General features: G+C 35.2%; 1 protein-coding gene across 2 annotated transcripts; it reads left to right on the forward strand.

Annotated features, from left to right (window-relative positions):
* The first annotated feature begins 332 nt into the window (after positions 1-332).
* On the forward strand, positions 333-24,902 carry LOC105452158. 2 transcript variants are annotated; one of them, XM_011693046.1, is made up of 10 exons: positions 333-412; positions 10,296-10,612; positions 10,857-10,970; positions 11,741-11,935; positions 16,906-17,134; positions 17,596-17,752; positions 18,370-18,631; positions 19,053-19,305; positions 21,122-21,328; positions 24,123-24,902. In XM_011693046.1, exons 1-10 carry the CDS (start codon positions 349-351, stop codon positions 24,437-24,439), a joined length of 2,115 nt encoding a protein of 704 aa, XP_011691348.1. In that variant the 5' UTR covers positions 333-348; the 3' UTR covers positions 24,440-24,902. The 2 variants fall into 2 exon arrangements, with proteins under 2 accessions (XP_011691348.1, XP_011691347.1); XM_011693045.1 differs by lacking the exon at positions 333-412 and adding an exon at positions 9,679-9,865.
* The last annotated feature ends 186 nt before the right edge of the window (positions 24,903-25,088 follow it).

A 25,088-nucleotide genomic window follows, 5' to 3' on the forward strand; every position in this document is an offset into this window, starting at 1 on the left:
GATTTTAGATATCTTAGATATTAGAATTTTAATATAAATAAAAAACATACCACCACCACTATAAAATATATATTAAATCTAATATACATATTTTCCATTTTCTTTCAGAGCGCCGTATGGAGAGATTCAAACTCGAACTTCCCCTTTGTCCTTCTAAGGTAAGTTCACGGTCGTAACCCTGAGTTATCTGCTTGCAAATTAGCGCCGTCGATTCTTTGAGAGATGTAGATACGCCGCGGATACGGTGTAATAAAAATGGAAATCGGCAGGGGTATTCTGAGAGATTTCCAGGAGCTTCGGGATTTTCGCGCGTAGCTCCCTCGTCGATAAATCAGAGGTTTAACCCGGATGATCCTAACAAGGACTCAGCGAGCTCTTATCTGGACCATATTGATTTGCTCCGTCGCGAAAAGTAAGTAGTTAAAAACTATCGCAGTTCTGTGATGCAACTCGCGCTGCAGACGATAAATTCCCTTTTTAAAGAGATCCTTGCGAGAGACATCGTTCTGACCTCGTTCCGAACCTAAGACGATTAAGGCTAATCTAACAAATTCGCGTTTAATATACCGTGATTACTTAATACGCGTACACTCGCACATAATTCAATTTTGACACTAATCTGAGGGTTGTAAATTTTAGTTTTCAAATTTTATCCTTTATTAAAAGTGACGTTGATTAAAGAGACATTAATATATGAAAACGAGCGAAGGTAACTGCGAGACTGACGTTCTATGAAAATTGAAGCTTAAATGAAATAATAAACAGCGTGTACCTCCACGATCGTATAAGAATAATTAATTCTTTCTTTTCTAATGAATCAATTTTCTTCCTGATAATGAATTCATTCTGCATAATGAATTCATTCTACACGCTCCCTCGGAAAGAAGAACTTTGTATTTAACTTTATTTCTGTTTAATTAAATATTAAATTTAGTGCGCCGTATTAAGAGACAGCGGGTAAGATTATGCGGAGTCACGCTCGACGCACGATTCGGAGCAATCGGACTCTTTCCGGGTCAGGGTAAAAGCGTATTCGGCGGGTATAACTTCGCTTCAAATTAAAACGGTCTACATCCGCGACCTATGACACGGAGCTCGATTGCAGCACAAAAGGGACGGACTATACGTCGTATTTAGCAGACACTTCGCAAAGATATAGATATATACGATTCGGCAAAGTTCGCCCGCGGGCAAGAAATAAAAGTTTATTCACATCCAAAACTTTCCCCGCGATATTCGCAATGACGGGAGCGGGGCAGGGGAGGAGGGTGAGAGGGGGTGGTGGCGGTTAAGGAGAAATGGAGAGTGCACGCTTCGTTTCGCCACCGCTTCCATAAGTTCCGAGAGCAGAATTTCCGTTACAGGGCAGACGTACTTGTCATGTAGATACTTGGCCAAGTACTTCGCTCCGTTCTCAGTCAAAGTACCTACGACGACGAGATGATTCAAAGGCAGTAGCCAGACGCGATTCTCCCCCCCCCCCTCTCCACCCCCCTCGTTTTCTTCAGCGAGCATAAATGTGCACATCGGAAAAATGCCGGCACAGTATGTACTTTATTTGGAATCTTGCAAACATCTCGTATCTCGAGGTATCCTAAAAATGTATCACTGCTCGCCCTGTGTTCATTGCGAGTAGAACATTATATTGAAAGATGGAGAGCGACATTTTCTTTATAATTATAATTATTTTAATTATTATGAATAATTGTGATATAGTGTTGTAATTTAATGATTTCCGCGCATTAGTGTCATTTTTTAAAATTACATTTAATATGACGGATTCTTATGTGATCTCTCGAAAATGATTTCTGTAAGTGTTTAATTAATTTCGCCATTAGTAACAAGAATTTCTCCGTTCATTTAAGAAACAATTGCTGAATCGTATCACGAAGTAATTAAACGCCCTACACTCGGAACTCACACAGTGAAATATTTCCTCGCTTTCGAAATTACGCTTCCGCGTGCACAGAATCCGTCCGTTCGATCTCCTACATTTCCACACATCTCGGCGACCAGATTTTCCACGTCGGGAGAATTACCAATAAATACACCGTCGTGGTAACGAGCCGCGGCGAAGGGAGAGCGGAGAGAAAAAAAGGGGTCGCCGATCAAGCGGGGGTCAACCCGACGGTTATAGTGCGCGGCCGCGGACGTCTGTTCCCCATCGGCGTGACAGAAAGAGGACAGGAAATTGTATCAAATTGGAGAGCGGTCCGCGGATTAAGGATCCCTCGAAGCTCTCATGGCTTTTTTTCTTTCTCTCTCTCTCTCTCTCTCTCTCTCTTTCTCTCCTTCTTTCGTTCGCATCGGGCGGTAAGTTCTCGCACATGCCGCGCTGATCCGGGCATTGTTGTGCAAATCCAACAAAAACCGAAACTGCCTCCCCTCTCCCCACCCTCTTCCCCTCTCGTTCTCTATCTGTTCCCTTCTGCCTAATCTCGCGAACCCACTTGAGATCGCAACATGCGGCCGCGAGGCCGCACAATTAATTTATGTAGCATCTGAAGCACTCACGCTCATCCCCCCGTTGCATCTCTCCCGCTCTTCGAATTCGCACGCGAGTTCGTCATTGCCGTAATCTCGAGTAATCTCTCGTTGCCTCTTACCGGATGTTTTTTCTCTTCTTTCACGCTCTCCCTCGTATTTGCATTCGAAATCACTGCGGATTATTTCACGGCGGGGCATTGCAGTCTGAGATTAGAAGTCCGTACGTTTGATTCTATATATTGCTTATATATAAGGGGGATGAATCGAAAAGTATTCGATTTTCATTTGATTTACATGAGATTACAGCTGTGTAGTGATTAATGCGCAGATATTCGCATATTGATCCCGAATAGGTTAAACTTCTCGTACTTGAAGTATTTAAATGTTTACTTTTTAGTAGTGTTTAATGATAGAAAGATAGTAAATGAAACAATTAGAATGTGAATTCCAATTTAACCGACAGTTTATTTTTAAATCTTATTACGACATATCTTCAAGATAAGATAAATATTATCGATCAATTATATCGTGTGACAACATGATTAATTTGCCTGATCTGCTGACAAATTTTGTTATTCTTAAATTTTATTACATATTTTTATTTAACTTTAGTTTACGTTAATTTATGTCTTATTTTATTTTTTTTTTATTGTAAATATGATAACTATTGCAATTGATAATAGAGCACATTGATGCGGGCATATTATTCTTACCGCGTGCATTTTCTACGCATTATTATTCAACGTAATTTTCCACGACGATGCCGATACATGGACGCATACGCCATTTAATTACAAATAGCATCGATTTAATTCGGTGACTCGTCTCATTATCGCATCTCATATATTTAATTATAAATGATTTAATTAAATCATCACATATTCGTTAACGTCGCGTTAATTTGATAACACGTTTAATTAATAACGAGACGACTTGGTAACGTGAATCGTTACTAACGAATATGCGTGAACTGGGCAAAAATAATGGTTAAAATCACGAAAACATTCAACGAAAATTAGAATCTCCCGTAATGAATTACATACATCATATTCATTATTAGTTAATTATGCGATGGCCGTAAAGTATAATCAACGTTCCCTACGCACATAGTACAACTTTAAATTATATTCTACGTAGGAGTGGTTCCTGAATGTTCTCTGTCTGATTGGCTAAAACTCTGATTTTCATGAAAAATCTCAACTATTTTTTACAACGCTTATGTTTCTTGTAATCTATTTATTATTGATTGTATTAATATATATTTGCAATATCAGTTTTGAATTTGTGAAATTTAGGAGACTAAACGATATCTAATATTTTAATTAAGTTATTAAATGCACATTCGCTGTCTACTAAAACTAGTAATAGACATCGCATAAAGAAACAACAGTTTCTTCGTCGTGTGCGGTAAAATCAGATGCTGTCCCCGAAATTGTTCAATCTACAGCGCCGTAAACTATAAACAATTCCCGAATAAGTTAAAATATACTCGTATAAGAATTATGCTATTCAGCTCTCTTCAATATGTGCTCTACGCGAGACTAAAAACAATTTCGATATCAAGTCGCTAAAAAAATATATAAAAGTATCGTGCACGAAAAAATTGTTAACTTTTATTTCGCAATTAAAAACTCGATATATTTTCCAACTGTTTTAAACATTTTCATCTTTACATTACGTCTGCAAATTTATTCTGCTGCATTACAGCAATCGCGGCTAAGGCGGCCAATATACTTCTTTCTTTTTGTTTATGCGTAACAATTATGCGACGCGTTGACATTATTTTTACCTTGCGCTATGTAATACCTTGCGACTTTCCATTTTCAGGGAGTGCATTTCTACCTGCATTTGCGTATTGAAAAATCCGCGAGCGCGCCGTTTTATGCCGGGAATTACGATAAAACGTGTATGTAACTCATTTGACGCGGGACAACGCCGAATTGGATTTCACGTGGCATTGCGTAACGTCATCCAATCACAATAGTGATGCTCGCTGATTACTATCTGAAATGTCACTTGACATTTATGAATCTACAAGCAGGGCGCGTTATTGTATATACACATTACAAATACACTGCAAACAGCACGCGTGTTCGCAAATTTATTGCTCGTTTTATTTTAAAAATATCATCGGGGTGGAAATTTAACGGTTGCTATACAGTTTTTTTATACATAATATCATTCGAATAAAAATATCTCTTGTGATATGATACTTAAAAATAAATGAAGAGAAATATTTCCAAGCTAAATTGATTTTCAGAAAATTATATTTGCACGAAATTAACGCGATTAATATCGCATAATGCGCTTCGGATTAATTATATTTTCGAAACAAACACGTCAATTTTCTTCTTTCATGTGGCGTTTCAAGATTATTTATTTCGAAGATGTTTAATTCGAGAATTTTTTAAATTTAGGAATATTTACATTTTATATAAGCCGAAAACAAATCAATTAAATTGTAATTAGATAAAAGATTTAGAAATATATTGAAAATTCTAGAGATGTTTGGGAGAAGAAGAGAGAGAGAGAGAGAGAAAGAAAGAGATTTTAGCTCGAATTGAGATTCGCAGAGAATTACCTTCCCTCGTAAAATCCTGATCCTGATCCTGAGCTCGTCGACCCTCCGAAACCTGCTCGTTTTTACCGGACACTCGCAAACGGCGCGCGATCACACCCCTATGCTCGTGGGCGCAGAAGTGCATTGTGCCATTGTAAATATAAACTGCACGAGCCGTTTTCCCGACTATTCGTCGCGTTTCTCGGCATATTGCGCGCCGTAACCATTTAACCGCGCTCGCGCGCTTATTGTACACGGACAGCATATGGCACGGAAGGTAACGTCTCTATTATGCATCTCTTCCCCCTTTTTGCTACTTGATAAATGGCCGCTCGTATTTAACGCGACTAATCGAGCTGCATGCATCAATGGAAGAAAGTGTAGCTCGAGCGAAAATAGACGGTGGAACCTCGGCGAAATGGAGCACGGTTTTTTTTTTTAAAGCGTATCGTCCATTAACTTGCCACTTTTGCTGGAATTACATTTCAATTAACGTAATATGAAACGGATTGAATGATCAGTGAACGAGATAAAAATATAATTTTTACTTTCAAGCTATTAATAATAGCCAGTTTTATTGATCTTCTTTTAATTCTGCTTAACGAATGTTTAATTAAAGGTCCGACGTTACGGTTAGCGGATGGCCAAAAATGAATATGGGTTAACGCCGACGAAATTTTATGTATTTTATGTTTATTACATATTTAAATATGTAAGATACAGGAAATAATCATTTATAAGTTGCTATCACTTAGCGAAAATTCGTACGAAACAATGAAATGAAATTAATCTTTGAAAAAAAACACAACTTTCTGTTGAATAAATATTAGTCCTTTTTTTTACTGTAGTTTCAACTCAATTTTTAAAAAGCTTTTTTATTTATTTTTGTTTCATAGTCTGCAAAAATCTATGTACTATTTTGTTAGATAGAAATGTAACTATAAATATACGTTTTATTTAAAGTTACATGCCATTATTTTTATTTTTTTAAAGGGTTAAAGATGATTTTTCGATCTTTCGATAGTAACGCAGCGTGATTCGCGATCCCTTCTATCTTTTTCTCTATGATTATAAAAAATGGCCATGTAGAAAATACCGGGCAATTTAGTCGTAAATCAACGTTGGCTATCGGTGACAACGATTATTTATAGAACGACGGAAACAAACGCATGTTTGGAGAGTTATAGTATATAGGAAGTGCGCTATAAATACAGTGCACTCGATCATAAAATAACCAGACGACGATCGTTATTTTTTTTACACACACACACATATATTGTATATATATATATATATGTATGTATGTATAGTCGTTATTTATAATGTTTTTGCTGGAATCAAAGCTAGTAGTCTGATTTGTTTTATTAGCGAACGGAATCATCGCATATTCTAACGTGTGATCTAATTTCTCGATAACGCGAAAGCTGGATCACAAAATTTGTCAAAAGTTTTCCTGGTGCCGCGACCTCGGAAGAAGTGTTTTTTAAAAAAATGTTAACATTGTCTGGTTTATATGGTTTAGGAATTCTGTATAATATCAATCACAACATTACGTTTACGAGAGTCTATATTTCTGAGTCGAATAATCAATAACTTACTTCGCCGAAGGCCGAGCAACTCCGTCCGAACACGCGCGCGACTCGCTTCGTTCGGTCGCTTCACGTGGCCGTGAAGCATTTCTTCAGTCGTACCACGGAAAATCCTGCACTGGGCGTGATATGAGCCTGCTCGCTTCGCGGGTAGCCGGTGCCCCGGCTGCGTGGCACGCAATCACCAGGCAAGATTAACGCCGCGAGTACCTGGCGGTTAATTGAAAGAGAACGCGGCGCAGGCAGGATATGCCACATGCGGGATACACTGTCAGCGGAATCTAATAAGCGCCGGGACCAGAGAGTGTATATGCGGGGATTCTTCTTTCGTTTCGAGCGAAATCGAATTGCCGTCATCCCCAGTGTATACAATCGCGATGCACACAGAATCGGCGCGAACGCGCCATAACGGTCCCTCCGCCCGCCCTTTTCTCTCCCTCCCTGCTGTTTCTCTCCTCTCACCCTCTTTCTCTCTCTCTCTCCCTCTCTCTATCTATATATCTGCCTATCTCTCTCTATCTCTCGCTCTCTTGTATTCACTTCCCTGCTTCTACCATTCGCTCTCACTCCCCGCAACGAGATTATGGTAATTGACTATCCGACTTGGAAACCCCCATCAGGCATATCAATTACGTACGTATGCATCCCAACCGGGAATTTGCCTTTGATCCGCTCAAACTCCGCGGTAACACAATTCACGCCTGCGTCTAATCTCAAATGGGATTGCCTGATGGCACAAGGGACCATCGAAATGGGCTTTTCCGACTTCGCGGGCCCGCGAAGTCCTTTCGGGACCATCGCGCATCGCGAAGGACCGATACCCCATCCCCTCCCCCCCTCCCTTCCTTCGTAAGGGAAAACGTAATCCGGTCGTTCTCGTTCCTTTGCATAGGTCGAAGGGACGAACCAGACAATCTTGATAGAGTTCCAAATGCATAGACGTATTGTACGATATTAACGACGTGGTTTCGATAGATTGCTGTACTAAAATTTCATATTTAGCCCTTTTTACATTTCTAGCATCGTATGCAACCTCAGCGATGAAACCATTCTTAGAATGCGTCAATTTTATAGATGTAATATAGATAAATTTGTAATTACCAACATTTGTAAACGCACAAATGAGCATATGTATTTACATACACTTTATATAAAAATAAAAAAAAATTTAATTGATTTTATAAAACTACACTAATTAGAAATTTATTTCTTTTTATAGTTCGCCTGTATGATTCGCAACACACGTATATTCAGAATCTAATCGATATGAGGAAAAATAAAAATCGAGGTACTTTCCTCTTATTTGATATCGTTCATTTAATTCAGAGTTTCAAGAAAACGAATTTTATTTCTTACCAAAATTTACTAGTACGCCTTTAGTTATGTCAAATCCAGCGGATGCCGCTATAAACTACCGCAATCCGTTGTAACCTAAGTGGATCATTTCTTTGATAAATCGTAGAAACGTTGAAATTTAAAGTGGCATTTATGCGAACAGACGTCCTCTTTTTAAATTACTACTTATCCTACATTAAATCTCACAAAAAGCATCCGATAATATATAAAATCAAAAGCAAGAGTTCCTTGATAAGAGTCATATGTTTTAAGAAAATTTATAATAATTGATTATAAAAGATTTTACCTAATTTTATCTTAAAATTTTAATTCATACTTAAAGAAATACACATACTTTGCGAGAGAAACAAGAATAATTTTGACATAATAATTTATTTCTTTTAAAATAACTTTTATTTAATTTTATATAAGCTTTTATACAATTTTACTATATTATGCATTACAAATTATTATTATTATTATTATTATGCATTACAAATTATTATTATTATTATTATTATTATTATTATTATTGCAGAGAAAGAAACGATGTTAACGCGATGGATGAACAATGTTTTTATATAGGAGCTTATATATAAATTTATAAAATATTTATAAAGATTAGGTTGGAGTAGATGTCATCGTGATAATCCGCGTAATACAAATTCCGATTTCCACTTGCCAGCAAGCTGATATCACGTACGCGATAAGAATATATGAGAACCGCGGCGATAAATCGATGTATCGGACGTGACTTAGGGAATTCAAACAGAGATATTTCTTTCCGCAACTTTGAACAACATCAATTCATTCCGAGATAACGGCTCGGCACAAAAATTTATTAGCATGGCAGATAATTTGATTACTAGCTCGCCTGAAACAAACCTTTTCCTTTTGTTTTGCGATACGTAATAATAATTCGCGCATCACGGAATTCCCGATTAAATCTTGCATTTTTACGACGTTTATTTGCTAAATGACGCCACATTTTTGTAACGATACGTAAACACGCGCGATAAACTTCGCCAGATTAAAATAGCACTGATAGACATTGATTTGTATTCTTCATTTTTGTACAGCGAAAAATCTTATCGTTTCGGAAGTTGATAAAAAAAAAAGAACTATGGCCTAAACGGGATAAAAATAAGAGGAGAAAATAATAGGAATAAAATAATAAAATGGTAGAAGCGGAAGAAAAATTAAAAAATAGATAAAACATATTGAGATTGAAATCAAAGTTGAATTACGCAATTATAAGATTGTGTAATTTTATTATTAAAGATAAAGTCTGACATACGTAGAAGCCTTTCTTCTCAGACTTCTTAGAGAATAATATTTTTCGAAATTTCAAAGCTTAGCGCAAAGTATGTCAAATATCCCATTTCAGTTTTATCATTTTTAGCATTCAGTGTTTTAATTAAAATAAAAGTTAAAATTTTAATTAAACTAAAATCGGAATTAAGATTCACTAATTGAAAATTAATATTTTAATATATATTAATTACCTACCAATTTTAAAACTATTAATCTTATAATTTGAAAATTATTAATGCATATCAAAGCAATAATCTGATATTTCAGCGAGCCTGTATATTACATTATAATTATTTCGATAATAAAATATATGTATAGGAAACTTTTACCCAGGAGAGTAAACGAAAGTAATCTCGGCAGGTTTACGCGAACACTCGAAGGTTTACGCGGCACTGCGCCGAAGACGTGCGTGATAATCAAACGTCGCCCGCACTTAATCGCCGATAGATTATCGCCGTATAAAAGAAATCATTCCGTCAATCAGCCACCCAAAGTCGTCGCCTTTATTCGGACAGCATGACGCGCTTCATCGTTTTCGTGCTTCTTCTACTGATCGGGCGCCACGTCCGTGGCGTAACGGGTAAATCGTTAGATTTATGGTTCTTCCGCGGTTCCACCCTTTCCCTGTAGGGCCGCGGCCACCCTCGGCAGTCCCGTCTCTCTTCCCTTTCGCTTCCCTCCTTTTCTCACCCGTGCCTCTCGTCTGCCCATCCCCGCGCGGCGGCGGCGGTCCTCTCCGTGCAAAAGCCTGCATCCCACCTTTCGTTTGTTTCAGAATTTATCGAGCGCGTCGCGTTTTTCCTCGTGACGGCAAAAAAAACGAGAGATCGGATCCGTTTCCGCCGAAACCGTTCCCGGTTTTCGACCGCGGTGATCGACGAGAGAGAGAGAAAGGAGAGAGAGAGAGAGAGAGAGAGAGAGAGAGGAGTGCCCGAGTGAAATCTCGTCGCGCACACCGCCGCGGGCGACGTGCTAATCGGAGTACACATCGAAATGATATATACTTGCAGAGAATATCGTGACCTTCACGTCGGGCTCCACGGTGACGCTGAAGGCGGAATCGACCGGAAGTGCATTAAGATGCACCCTCGAGACCAATCGGGGCGAAGAATTAGAGTACTTGCGGCCCGGGTATCGTCAAGTGCGCGAGGATGTCGAATGCATCGATACGAAAACGTGCTCGTTTCGCATCAACAAAGCCAATGACAGTCATGCGGGTGTGTGGAAGGTGACGGCGTATAAAGAGAACGAGAGCGACGTTGATTCATCCAGCGATGACGTTACTGGTATTACGGAAGTATTCTCGTACAAGCTGTACATTTACCAGGTAAATCTTACGGCCACTACCGCCGTTCGTCCAATCTGATTTTGTTTTCGCCTGGATGTGACAAATCGCGAGAAGGTTTCGCGGAATTGGTCGCCGCGAGCAACGCGCCATACGATCGGTTTTATCGGCTCCGCGTCTATAATCTATCTGTTATATCGAAAAAGAAAGAAAATTGAGTGTAACGATCGCTGATACAGAAACCTCTATGTATCGCGGATACATATGATCTATATATATATTCCAGGAGAAAGCCGCTGTACCTTCGCAATACATCGAAGTGTACGATGGACACTACGTACATATGAAACACAGCGAGAATTATAAGAATCTTACGGCGTGTAATCTAACAGGACCTAAGGTATGCTAATAAAAATATAAAAGGAGAAGACGCAAATTAGCAGTTCGAGATAAATGTCTGTGTGATTTCTATTTTAAAACTCGGAAACGCGAAATCCAAAACTTAAAAATATCATTTTAAGAAAATTACGAAGATTTTAAGATTGCAAAATATATCATTAAAAGGGGACAACTGAAACCGTAAGTCAGATGACAGCTCTTATCATTGATGTTATCGTTGCGTTTATCATCGCGTTTACTTTTTTAAATTAAAGTTTAATCAGTCAAATGTGTTTGTCGATTTTCAATATTAATATCTGAAATTAGAGAGAGAAAGAAATTTAGTTACGATTAAATTAAATTTTCTTTTTAATTATATCAAAGTATTTCAATTTTCACAATGTTTAAGTATTTGGAGCTTCGATGCTTACAATAATTTGTCGATACAAAAAATTTACTAACTTTTATTAAAATTTTTAAATTTAGAGTTGTATATTTTATTTTTGATATTACATAACATAATTTTTCAAATACAACGAATATTATGCAACATATTTTATATATACGCTTATGTCAGTCTAAAATAATGTGTTATTATATCCGGTTTGAATATTAGTATTATTTTTGCTCTTACATGTTATATAAGACAATTTTTCAAATTTTACAACTAATATTAGGCAACACATTTTATAAATTTTATGTCAGTTAAAATAATGTGTTATTATTCCCCGAATATTAATACATCTAGTATAATTGAGTTTATTTTATTGGATGTGTATATCCTACATTTAGATGAAGTCCATAAATTTACTAACAGAGAAGCGAGACAATTTTCAACTTCTTGGCCAATGCGGTGTCCGTATGAAAGTGACTGCCACTTTCGAGGGCTCATGGAAACTTGATGCAGTTGTCAATGATTACATGGTATATCGCACGTCATTCAATGTTGATGTGCATCAATTAGAAGGAAAAGATCCTAATGATACGGTGAGTTTCAAATTTTCACGCACGCGCTTTAATCCAACTCTGATTTCCAAAGTTTTTTCATGCATCTTTTAACGCGCAAAAAAGATTCCGTAAAAAAAAATATATGCAAAACATTTTCTGGAATCAAACCACGAAAAATTGCAAACATGCATTAGTGGAATAAATAATTCTATTTCATAGAATATTTTATGGAATTTATCTTATGATATACAAAATGGCATGTTTGATCACGGATCCATCATCATTTAGTAATCATGAATTAAAAATCTTTTAGAGAACTAAGCCGTTGAAACATGAAGAACTTTATTTTAAATAAACATATATTACAATAATTGCCAAAAATCTCTGACTAATACGTAATTCTATTGTATTGGAAATTTATTAAATAAATTGTATTATGTATATAAAAAATTTCATATGTTCAATTTTAAATGAGCAATAAAACCCACAATATTAATATAATTAGGAATTGACTCACAATACGTATTTTTAAAAAATTTCCTAAAATTATATGTTGGCCGGAAACTTTTGGCAGCATTGTATTTACTTTTCATCAATGATAATTGTTTGATTAATCAATACCTTGTCACATATTGAACATTAATCTGTCATGATCATCACATTAATACACATTAATATTGATATACATATAAATATTCATGGCGAAAAGAACCAAGATGAACCATTCCGGTAGATGCGCAATCATTTAAAAGTAGTGGGGAGCAATAAACTAGCAATGAACCAATCAGCTTTTCCCCAAGATGCAGTGGGGAACAACTGATTAGCCGATATTTTGAGCCATGCCGCCATTATGTCGTCATTATGCGCAATGTTTCACCTTGTTTTTTTCCACCATGTAAATATCGATACAATTTAAAGGCTATAAACAAAATCGGATTAAAATGAAAAAATTAAAGACCGAGAATCGAAATCAGATCGAAGATTTGCATTTTTATATTTAATTTATCTATTTAAATTAGAACTTAACAAGACAAATATAAATGAATCAAAGCAACTTAAACTGGTTAAAAAATTAGACTAAACTAAGTGGAATTAAATTAACTACACGTAAAACATTATATTATGCTTATTATTACTATACTCAATTCGAGATCGGAAGAGGAAATTTTGCGCTCTACAACGCGCTCTACAACCCCCCCTCCCCCTCTAGATTTTCGCAATAAAATCGCTTTCGAGAAACGATTGTTTAAGTACGCCGTTGGTCTGCGACTCAGGTAGCGAACATTGTACGTAAGTATATCGGCTTATGCCTTATCGCTCGCGAGTTAAGCTGCGTCCAGCTTGCGGTAAAAGGGCAAGATCGAAATCGGGAGCGTACATTACGGTTAGCAGATTCGATCATCGTCCGCGATTACGGGCGAGACTCTCCCTGTATGTCGATTCGCTTTTATCGCGACGGTTTGATAAAATCGGTCGGTGCCGCCATAGCGGCCACACACACACACACACGCACACGCACACACACACAAACACACACATGCGCGCATACACTTACGGATATCCACGCACATTCGGGAAACAAAGTAACGATCAAAATGCCACCGCCATGAGAGCGCTAATGGCAAACGTTTTTCCGTCGAAATGGACGAGTTTCGAAATAGCACATCGAAAATCGCTATCGAAGCTCGAACAATTGCCCTCCGCCGATGTGACGAGTAATGGTTTAAATCTGCTAAAAGGATTGACGCGACGAGTTTAGCGGAGAAACTGAAATTGCGTGTGCTGCAATAATAACTTATTTATTATATATATGTTATATATTGGGGATCGATGGTTTAGAAAGTTGTAAACACACAATGGAACGGAAAATAGCTACGTGTAACGGAACAATAAATTGGGAAATTTATTGCGGCAAATATTATCAAATAATTTATTGGTTTATTGATTGTATTTTTGATTAACAATCATGCAATTATTGATTATCTATATGCAGTTTTAAACGAATTTCCAAAAGAAAAAAGAAAAAATTAATCTGTGGTGTGATTTGGTACAGTAATATAATTAATCATTAACAATTTAATGGCTTATTTACAATTTTTTAATCGTTTTTATCTTGCGCGCGCATTCTGTAAAAAGTTTGTAAACCTCAAGGAAAAACGGCTGGAAATTGAGGCGCCATTATTTTCACGAAGCGTTTCGCTTTTCCCTTAAATTTTTCGAAATTTGGTGCGCCGGCGATTGCGCGGACGCGGGCAAAGGTTTGTAGCAATAAACTGTCGCAAAATAGCGGCGTAAAAATAAAAGTAACGATCAGGCTCCGGGCTACATTGCAATCGCGGCGTTCAGACGTTCCCCCTCTACCAAAATGCCGCTCTTGCTCTCAAAAAGAGCGCTCGGGCTCCGGCTTTTAACTGGAAAGCCGGGTTCGCGTGGTACGTGCGAAACCCGCTGGGCCCTGAATGCGTCGAATAATCTTCGATGTCGCTAACGAGAGCGCACCCCTCGTCCAGGGGAGGAGGAGGGGGGAGAGGGGGAAGGTTTACAGGGGGTTCTGTTCCGGCCCGAAGTTGTACCAACTCACGCCAACTTGCTATAATAGACGCCTAACGAGATAGCCGAAGCTGAACGCGAACTATTGCTGTTTCGAAAGACACGTAGCTATCGTTAAATACGATGTAACCAATGTTAAAAAAAAGGAGCAAGAAAGGACATTTGTAACGTCAGGTTACACGCTACTTCCTCGTTAATTCAACAGAGAAACTTCGCAAAAGAAAGAATAATTTAGGGGAGGAAAGGATGAAAAAGAGAGCGGATCATTTTATGATTATAATACAAGCCCGACAGAGTCTATATAATTATAATAACAATCTACCATATAATAGTGCGCACCAGATGAGCTGCGACGTGGGATTCAATCGCGATAAATCTTAAGAAGGATTACGTTAAAAAAATTAATCTAGATTAAGAATTAATCTAAATTAAATATGAGAAAAGATTCTTCGAATTGCGCGCTCTCTCTCTCTCTCTCTCTCTCTCTCTAAATAAATAAATAAATACTTTTAATATTGCTTTATATATGATTTCATTTATGGCGGATCATGGAAATTCCAATAACGCGCATGATATGATACAATCATGATAACTGAATCCCTGGTGCGCAGGTATAATTAACATGCATTAGGAACTTGACCATTGTTATCGCTAGGCAAAATCTGATCAAATTATTGGAACGCGCGGTACAATACACTGTTAACACTGTTTCTTAATCGTGCAAAATATGAGATTAATAACATATTCTATAATTTAGATTGTATATTTTATCTAATTATTATGACAATATTTAAGATCGAATATTTTATTAAATATTTATTTAAACATTGATTGTAGTTCGATACAACAATGTTTTAATTGTTGTATTAAAAAGTAAATTTAAATAAAGATTTAAAAATAAGTTAAACCAAACTAACAATAAGTTAAATTAAATTTACTTCGGCGTATTTACACTTCTTAATCCAATTTCTTGTTCCTACTTTGAATCTTTGGAATCAATACACAATTAAATATCTAAAACTACGTGTTTTGAAGGTGTTTAAAGGTTAAAGGAATAAATTGGAATTTTTTATGTACTTACGACACTTACGTTTACATATAATTTTAAATTAAGTTAAAAATTCTTGTTTGTTTACCTAATTGTTGATGCCTCAATGTTAAAATGTCTGAAATGAACGTCTGGCGACTTGCTGTGCAAAAAAAATAAATAGAGTTCAGATTTCAAATTATAACATTTTATTATGTCTGTCTACAGTTACAATAATAATCTACAAATTTATAATCTGATATATCCAGCAACTATATTTATCTCTAGCAATTATACATACATAGACATATATACCTTACAAATACAGTTTACATTGTTTGACTTTTCTTTTATAACACACAGCGCGACATTTGTTAATGATAACGGGATCTGTATTATTTGTACTAAAATAATGAGACGCGGTTTCGCCGAGAGAGAAATACGCTCGTTAAACGCGAAACTATATATTAGATTGTAAAATCTAATAACCACGTACTACATGATACAATTAGTATTTTGTACAAATGAATTAATTAATCTCACAAACGAATTACAGCCGAAAATTATCGACAAATATGCCTTCAATAGTAATTAGCTTTCCGAAACTATACTGCGTCTATTTATTTCAATAAATAGCGTAGTGCATGCGGCAACTCGTCGGAGATTATAAATATTTAAAACTTATTGATTTTGCTAAAATTAAATAATGTATATTTAAAGACTTGTATAATATATGACTGTCGAGTGGAAATTTAGAATATCGTTAGCTTATTTAGACTTACAAAATTAATGGCCATGTGATTTAACGTTTTATTTGATACATTCTTAATTTACATTTACAATACTTACACGTTTAATCAAAGACTCAATTAAAAAAATTAATGAAAAATATGAGTCAACATAAGTTAAAGTACATAAATCTTTATATTAAATATTTATGTATAATTGCTTTATTAATTATTGAGAAAACTGTTTAATAGCTAAAATAATTAATAATAAATTGTTATTTATCTTTTACCTATAGAAAAATTTATTGTATTGTATTTCCCTGATATTTCTCTAAATGTATAATTTATTAAATTATTATTTTTAACATAATAGTATATAATTTTATAATAATAAATAAAATTAAAAATTCTAATACTAGATATTGATTATCTAGCAATGTCACTGTCTCTTATAGGCATCAATGTTTTACGTTAAATACAAAAAGAATAACGTCATTCAAGAAAAATAATCATGTAAAATTATAATACTTTATAAAAATTTACGTGCATCATCATACAGTGTCGCCATTCATTCTTTATTTTATTACGCCTTTTTATTGAATAACATCTAAATATACATCTTGAGATTAATTTAGCCTCGTTATAATAATTGAAGCTTGAGATTAATTTAGTCTTGTTATAATAATTGAAGCTTTTTCTAATAGTTAGTCATACAATGGACTCGAGGATCTCCGGGCATAATTAGCCTATCAGGCCTACCGAAAATTTGCCAAATAGTGGACCCCAATGGTGTAACCGTGGCAACGTCAATTGGGAAATGCTACCATCAAGTAAAAGTTGCCACCGTTGCGCATGAGGGTGTGTGGCTCGCTCGTTACAATATGTACGGGATGCTGGAACCCGTCGAACAAAAGTTTAGAGTTGAAACTCTCGGTAAGGCTTCCGCGAGAGAATATTTTCATTTCCGATAAAAACTGATTCCAAAGCGAAGTACATCTCAAAGTCTTATAAGTTTTATCAATCTTAAACTTAAATATTAAGTTAAATATCTTGAACGTGAGTCGCAATATTTTGCAATTTTACAAAATTTGTATGAGATATAAGATTATAAGTGAAATGTAATTATTAATTATTTTGAAAGGGTGGAGTTACGTAACATCGTTGGAATTTGATTCGACCGGGAATTTAATCAATAACAATGTCATGCGCCATTAATTGGGATATATGTATATGATCTAAATTCTCTCTTTTTCTCTCCTGTTTAAAGTAGCAAATTTGTTAAACTGCTGCAACATTATCATATAAAGTTCTGAAGTGCAAATCGAGAGAAGCACCGAAGCAATAGTACAAAAATGCGATTGTACTAAGAAAAAATATTTTTTTAATTTTTTTAGAACGATTTATTTTCAACACGAACGTCACTCGCACCGAGAACGGTAACACCGTGTTACTCTGTCGATTAGAGATAAAGGATGCACGTCCAGCATCTTGCAACTTTGTTAGACCCGACGGCATAATACTCTATATGACACCCGTAGTAGGCACCGAAAGGTAGGATATAGATGCAATAATCAAGTGCATCAGAAATTAAAAACAGAAATTTTGTTATATAGAATTTATTATTAGCAGTTTTATATATTTATATATTTTTATATATTTTTATATATTTATATATTTTTATATATTTTTATATATAAGCATTTTTATATATTTATATTTTTAACGTAAATTTAATAAATTTGATTATTTATATTGTTACTCATAAAAATTCGATCTTACTATCAATAAATATACGTACCCGGAAAGTTTGGGTATATAGAATACGTGGATTAAAAATCCACAATGTTAATTTTATCTTTAACGACATATACCTATTTCCATCAATGACAACTTTAATCTCGGTTCAACTTACTCTTCATCTTTTTCCAGTTCTAAGAATTAGAAAACGGTGAAGAGTAAGTTAAAGTTAATACCGAGATTAAAGTTAATCTTTGGTCGAAACGGGTATAAATAAAAAAAGGATATTAATTAATATACTTGGCCGTTTTTTGTTAAAATTGCCCGTGCTTCATATATTTGTTTTAAGTTTAAAGAATAGAAGAATGATTAACGTTTTCAGATATTTTAGTAAATAAACGAAAATACGAATTGTTGCGAAACACATATAGGTACACCGCCTACATAAGGTCTGCCGACAACCGTGAACGTACCGACTATAAGATCTTGGAATGTGCAATAACAATCCGAAAGCTTGAAGACGTCGATTACGGCGCGTGGCGATGCGATCTTAGGATACCCTACAACGCCCGCTCGTACGGATCCGTGCTTCACGTTGACTATCCCAATTCGCGCGAAAATTCCAGCGCTAAAGGCGAAGCGGTTAAAACCAGAGCGGACGGCGTGTATGTGAAGCGCGGCGACCCGTTTACGGTAAATTCACCTAAATGTAGACATAAAACATAAACCTAAAACGAGACTCGTGAATGCAAGCGGAGTATAGGAAATCCTTTTGCCTCGCGCAATAATCACACGCATCAAAGATTAAAAAACGGAGATTTTGTTTTATGCGGGAATTATTTACTAGCATTTTTACTAGCAGTTATCCCAATTTTTATATATTTAAATTTTTAAGTTTGACTTAAGTAGAATATTTCGCTATCTTGTAAAAGTTCAATCTCAATGGCAATAGATATGTGTCCAGAAAATTAGGTATATATATATACAATATACACGAACAAGACACATTAAGATTATTTTACGTATAGTATAACGTCCTGATTGGCTATTTTGCAAATAATCTCGTTAATAATATATCTCTCTGCAAATATAATTATATGTCACTGTCCGTTAGATAAAATGTATCGCCGATTCCGTCCTGAAGTATTGCTGGCTGCGAAGTCCGAACGGAACTTCTTATTCCGTCACTCAAGATACGGAAGCTGCGTCGCCGTTTGTTCTACATTACCAAGGCAACGGACTCGCATTCGGCGAGTGCGGAGCGGAAATTTCGACAGCCGTGGATTCTGATAATGGACAGTGGAGCTGTTTGATGGGGGTGGCTGACGCTGGCGAGATAACCGCGATGGCATTGGTCACAGTAACAGGTTGGGAAATGCTCGTTATTCAAGGGAATCTTTCAGCGAGTTTGACAGACACGTACCGACTCTATTTCTATATATGATCTATAAAAAATATTATACATAAAGACATCTAAATGCAAAAGCGTAATATAAGCACTTTGATTAATAAAAAATATTCAATAAACATTTTCCACATAGCACACAGAGCTCAAAAGAATTCATTAGTATATTCAGTTTTATGTCATCAATTCTGAGTTCATTTTCAGATACAAAAAGAATCATTTTTAGAAAAAGAATTCTTTTTGCATCTGAAAATAAACTCAGAATTGGTGACATATAACTGAGTTCTTTTTTTTTATTCTCTGTGCTGTCTGGGTTTTTACTATAAATGTGTAACATTAACAATGAATTATTATTTTATTGGCTAAGATGTTAATATTATGTTTTTCTTATTAAATAACTTTATGTATAATATGCATTGATACGGAATAGTGTAAGTTCTTGAGTTCACTAAAATTCCTATTATTTATTTATTTTTTATTTTGCGGCTATCTTTTCTCTAACCCAGGCTTTATAATTTATCTTTCATTATTTTTCGACTATCTTAGATTCTCTAATTTAACTTTCAACTTTATATTTTAAACTGTTTTTAACTTTCGAATGTAACAAAGCTACAGTTCAGTATTTCTTAAACGCAATCATAATATTTGCAATACGGAATTGTTTATATATCTAGTAAATTAATTCTCTCGGACTAGGAAAAAAAGAAATGGAATTCTAGAATATATCGTCGACGTCGTTACCAGCAGTGAGCTTAATAGCGCGCTTCTTTCATGAACCAACGTATAATCGCGAAACTAATTAACTAAGTAATCTCGAGATGAAGAGATAACTAAGTTATTTGCTGGGATGGCCTGCAAACGCGCAACGCTTGACAGGCTCTAATGCAACGGTTACTTAAAAAGTGCTAATGTCTACTTATATATTTACACATATAAATAATTGGCGCAGCAGGGACAATTAACAAAGTTGTGTTAATAATATATACATTTATGCCGCACATTTTACGATCCGTGAACATCCTTTATGCATTATGAATCTCATTGCGATGCACATTTGGGTCTTTTATGCTCATAAGCATTGCAAGAAAGATCTTATTACTTTATGAAAGAGCATGATTTTATGAGAGATTAAAATTAATATAATACTTTAGTTTTCTTATAACTTTTATATACACTTTATTTATCGGACAAGTACTTTATCAGTGAAAATATACATATATGATGGTATTTAAAAACAAAATATTGTTTTATCTTCCTTTTTTATTCTCATATCACGAGAACTGTAACAAAGTTTACGGAGATGTAATAATATAATATAAGTTGTATTTATGTCTGAAATGACATGAAAGAGATGGTATATGATTTATCGTTGAAAGACATACATTACATGTCTATATCTTCGACAAGAGAAAAGACGACGAGGGAAAAGACAAGTGAATGAAGGAAGTATCGTATTTATTTATATACGGAATGCATTTTCTCTTTACATATTAGAAATATATGCAAAATTTATATTTTAAATATTATAATAGATAAATTTAAAATTTTTACACTTATATACCACTGTCTATGCAATAGCTCTTTGCAGACGAATAGTTGATTTCCGTATACGAATACAATCGACGATGTAAATAGAGACTGATAAAAAGCATTTCCATTATTTGCCTTGCTTACCACTTTGTGCTTCCGATTTGCGAGAGAGAAGCGAAATTACATGTCGTCGACACGTTATTAGACATTTCCTTCCAATGAAACGCGCGGTATAAACGGCTTTTCAGAAACCTACCTAGTGGCCGAGCAAACGGAAATAGCCGTCAGCCCTCGAAACGATCCAGTTCTGTCTTGCCACATCCTTCCGCGCATGCTGGACAGAACAGTTCATTACTGCCGGTGGATCCGACCCGACGGATATGGAATTTACAATGACATAAGCCATCGATATACGGCCAACAGCAGCTACTCCGAGTGCAGATTAGTCATCCTGGGTAAGTACCATGGGCACGGAGCCCCGTGTTACGTGCGTAGTAATGTAACAAAGTCACCCTAATTGCCATGCCGTGTGTGTGTGTATGTGTGTGTGTGCGTGTGTACATGCCGCCGCGTATGTTGCCAAACGAACCGCGCGTAAATCACTATTACATTAATATTAATTAACGATGCGTTGCGATTGCAGTTTCGCGAAATGCGCGTCATTTTCAACTCCAATAGTATTATAACTGCCTCGATATTGTGATTAAATAACTTAGGCAGTGCAGGATATAAATTAAGTAAGATGCAAAGCAAAATCTCTCCTTCTCCCTCCCTCCCACTCCCCCCCTCTCTCTCTCTTTCTCCCTCCCAAGTTGAGAGGATCTTATCCTAGTGCACTCAATAAATATACATCTATCTACATATACGTATCTCTTTCACTCTGCCCGTCTATTTTTAGAGACTTTAACTAAAAAAGAATTAAAATAACTATTTAATATAAAACAAAATGTATAAAAGAAATATAAAGTAAAATTAAGGATTATTTAAAGATTTTATCTTAAATTACTTTATTATTTATTTTATAATAGTAATTTAAAGAAATATATATTTTTACTTATAAATATATATATATATATATTATAACATATAATAACGTAAATAAATAACAAATATATTAATATATATTTAATTTATTTTTATTAATTTTATTTAAAACTGCGTGTTTTCTTACAAGGGAACACAACTTATTATTATTATTATTATTATTATTATTATTATTATTATTACTATTAGGTACTATAGTAAGTTTGTTATGAACTGCTAAAACCAGTCAAATATTTTTGACGTTATATAAAAGAATAAACGAAATACTTAAGACAATTAGAAATTTATAATAAACTTATAAATTATAAATATATATAAATATATATGAAAATACACATACATATTCTTAAATGTAATAATTTTTCTTCATTTATATTCCTGTTTTTAATTGTTGAAAGTTTTTCATTTATTCTTTCATATAACGTCAAGAATATTTGACTGGTTTTAGCAGTTTATAACAAACTTACTATAATAATAGTAATAATAATAATTATAATAATTATTATTGTTATTACTATTATAAAAAGCTTTTTTTTATGAATTCTGTGTTGTATTTATCTTCAACGCTATCACACGTAGCTAACGCGGTGAGACAAATACGTACGGAGCGCGCATATAAAGGTGTTTCTTGCTCGTTTCCCAAAGATGCGTTATCTTCATTATATCATATATCGTTGTTTTCAGCGTAAAATGCGCTTTAATTTTTGTCCTTGTAAAAATTTAAAAATTTTTGAAAATTATGGGTGTGGAGTGTATAAAATATAATTTTTTTTTTCAAAAATTAAAACTATTGTGCGCTGTATGTAAAGCGCACTTGAAATCGTAAAATTTTTGTTTAAAACATTTTTTATATCTTTGACGGTTTAAATGATATTTACTCAGAAAAAAACCGTTCTTTTAAAGTTGAATATCACTCCCTTAATGTGCGACTCAGCACGTATAAAAAAATATAAGTACCTTATTTTTGTCTATATATTTTAGCATATCCAAAGCTCATTAAAATCGGAGGAGGGGACAATTGGATGTGTTCCCTTGTTAGAGGAGAGAATACTACATATTTAGCATAGAAAAATACTTTCTATATATATAGGATATTTTTATTAAAACTACAGTATTTTAGGACAAGTACAAAATACATATAATATAAATACATGTTTATTATAATTAGGTATAAAAATTTGGAAAATATGCCCAATGTGATAAAAATCACTATGTTGATAGATATATTAAATTTAATTATGACAATTTTAGTATATTTGTGATGTCTACAGAGTAAGTTAATTAAACACTTAGCAGCGCGAATAACATCTAAATATATAAACTTATTTAAATAACAGCCTATTCTAGTTATTCCGCGCATAAATATCTCAAAATAAGCTTTACAGAGATAGATTATTATTTCATCGGCATTAATTAACGTCACGTCACGATTGCAATTCGCGCAATATACCTATCCCTCATTCAATTTCAATATTGTCGTGATTATTTCAATATTTCGACTGAATAACTCAGGACAAATCCGCTTACTATGAACCCGTTACATTAATAATGATTAACGACGCGCCGCGATGCAGTCGATTACGCGATATATGCGCGCGGTTTCCGTATATTCCCATATCATTTTGCGATCATTCCGATATTCTAATCGGATAACTCGGATTGCACGTTCACCTGCAATCCTGTTTCGGGGCACATCGCGCGAAAGTTACGCCGGATGTGCCGACATGACCGATTCCACAGCCGAATCCGCGAGGACACGCGAAAGATTACTCCGCGCGGTCGGTCGGTCGACTTGCGGCGGTCGACTCGCAAAGTTGAGACGATCACGATCTATATCGGAGGGGATTCCTCCGTGAGTTTTCCGATAAACACTCGACGACGAGCGAAACTTCGCAGCGCGGCGGAATAAAGAATTGCGCACTTCGAAAAGTTGCCCCGTCTTTATGCCGGAATACCAACTGCACCCGATACACTAGCTCGCGCACCGAATGAAATCGATTCCCGGGAACGAAACATCCACATAAAACACAAGAGAACACGAGAGCTTCCTTCCTCGCCGCCCTCCTCCTGTTTTCCCTCTCGTGCGTCCCCGTGATCTCGGTGAATTCCCGCGACAACCGATTCCCGCTTGTCCGTCCCCACAGGTCTCGCAGAAAGTTCCTTTCTTCTCATGGACTATACTGTCGCTTTATATTCATTTCCCAGACTACCGTCCCGAAGAGGACGACGGTAACTGGACGTGCGTAGCCGGGCTCACCGGCAAGAACGGTCAACTGGAGGAAGCCTGGGACCAGATCGGAGTTCATCATGTATCCGAGAGCACAATCTACATCGTTAACTCCTTCACCTTCATAGCCATCAGCGTCATGCTGACAATTTTTGTCTGCGGCGTTCTCGGCTATGTCTGGACCCGATATTCGCTTCGTCGATCATTACCGAGAGAGGTGCCGGCCTATTGCCCGCCGGGATATTACCCCACGAAATCGCTTCAGTCTAAGCTCGACAGGGAATATCAATACTGATGAGAAGGATAAGTATTAATTGTAATAATAAATCTGATCACATTGATTATGTTGTTTAGAATTTTGAAAAGAGAAACAATGTTTAATTTATTAAAAAAAAGGGTGATTGGAGGAATGGAGAGATTGATAATTTATTAACCTCTCTTTAAAATGTGTTGATATATTAAAGTGAAATAAATACATATATGATCCAGCTTATTTTTGCATATGCATTACATTGTGCAAAAATAATTTTTTAATTCTAATTATTTTTAATTTTATTTAGCTGTTGTATAATCTATTATTTAAAAATTTAAATGTGAAAAAAATGGTGCTCCGTTTATTTTAGGGAAATAATTTTTCTATGTATGTAAAAAGGACGTGAAATAGTGCGTTATTTAAATAAATTATATTATATATTTTCTATTAAACAATAATTACTAATTGATAACTGCACATTTAAGGATACAATTTTTGTCAGGTTTCGGTATTTTTTTGTATATATCGTTATAATAAAATCGATAATTAGACGCGTACGGAAAATTACGCAATTCTATAAAAAATATTTCAAGGATTTTTTTGACACATTAAAAACATTAGTTCTTGTTAGATTCAAATTAGATTCTAAAAGTTCTGATCCAATTTTCAGTACGAAATCAGCCCGCAAAAA

The sequence above is a fragment of the Wasmannia auropunctata genome, unplaced genomic scaffold (genome assembly GCF_000956235.1).
Source record: "Wasmannia auropunctata unplaced genomic scaffold, wasmannia.A_1.0 LD336037.1, whole genome shotgun sequence".
Taxonomy (NCBI): domain Eukaryota; kingdom Metazoa; phylum Arthropoda; class Insecta; order Hymenoptera; family Formicidae; genus Wasmannia; species Wasmannia auropunctata.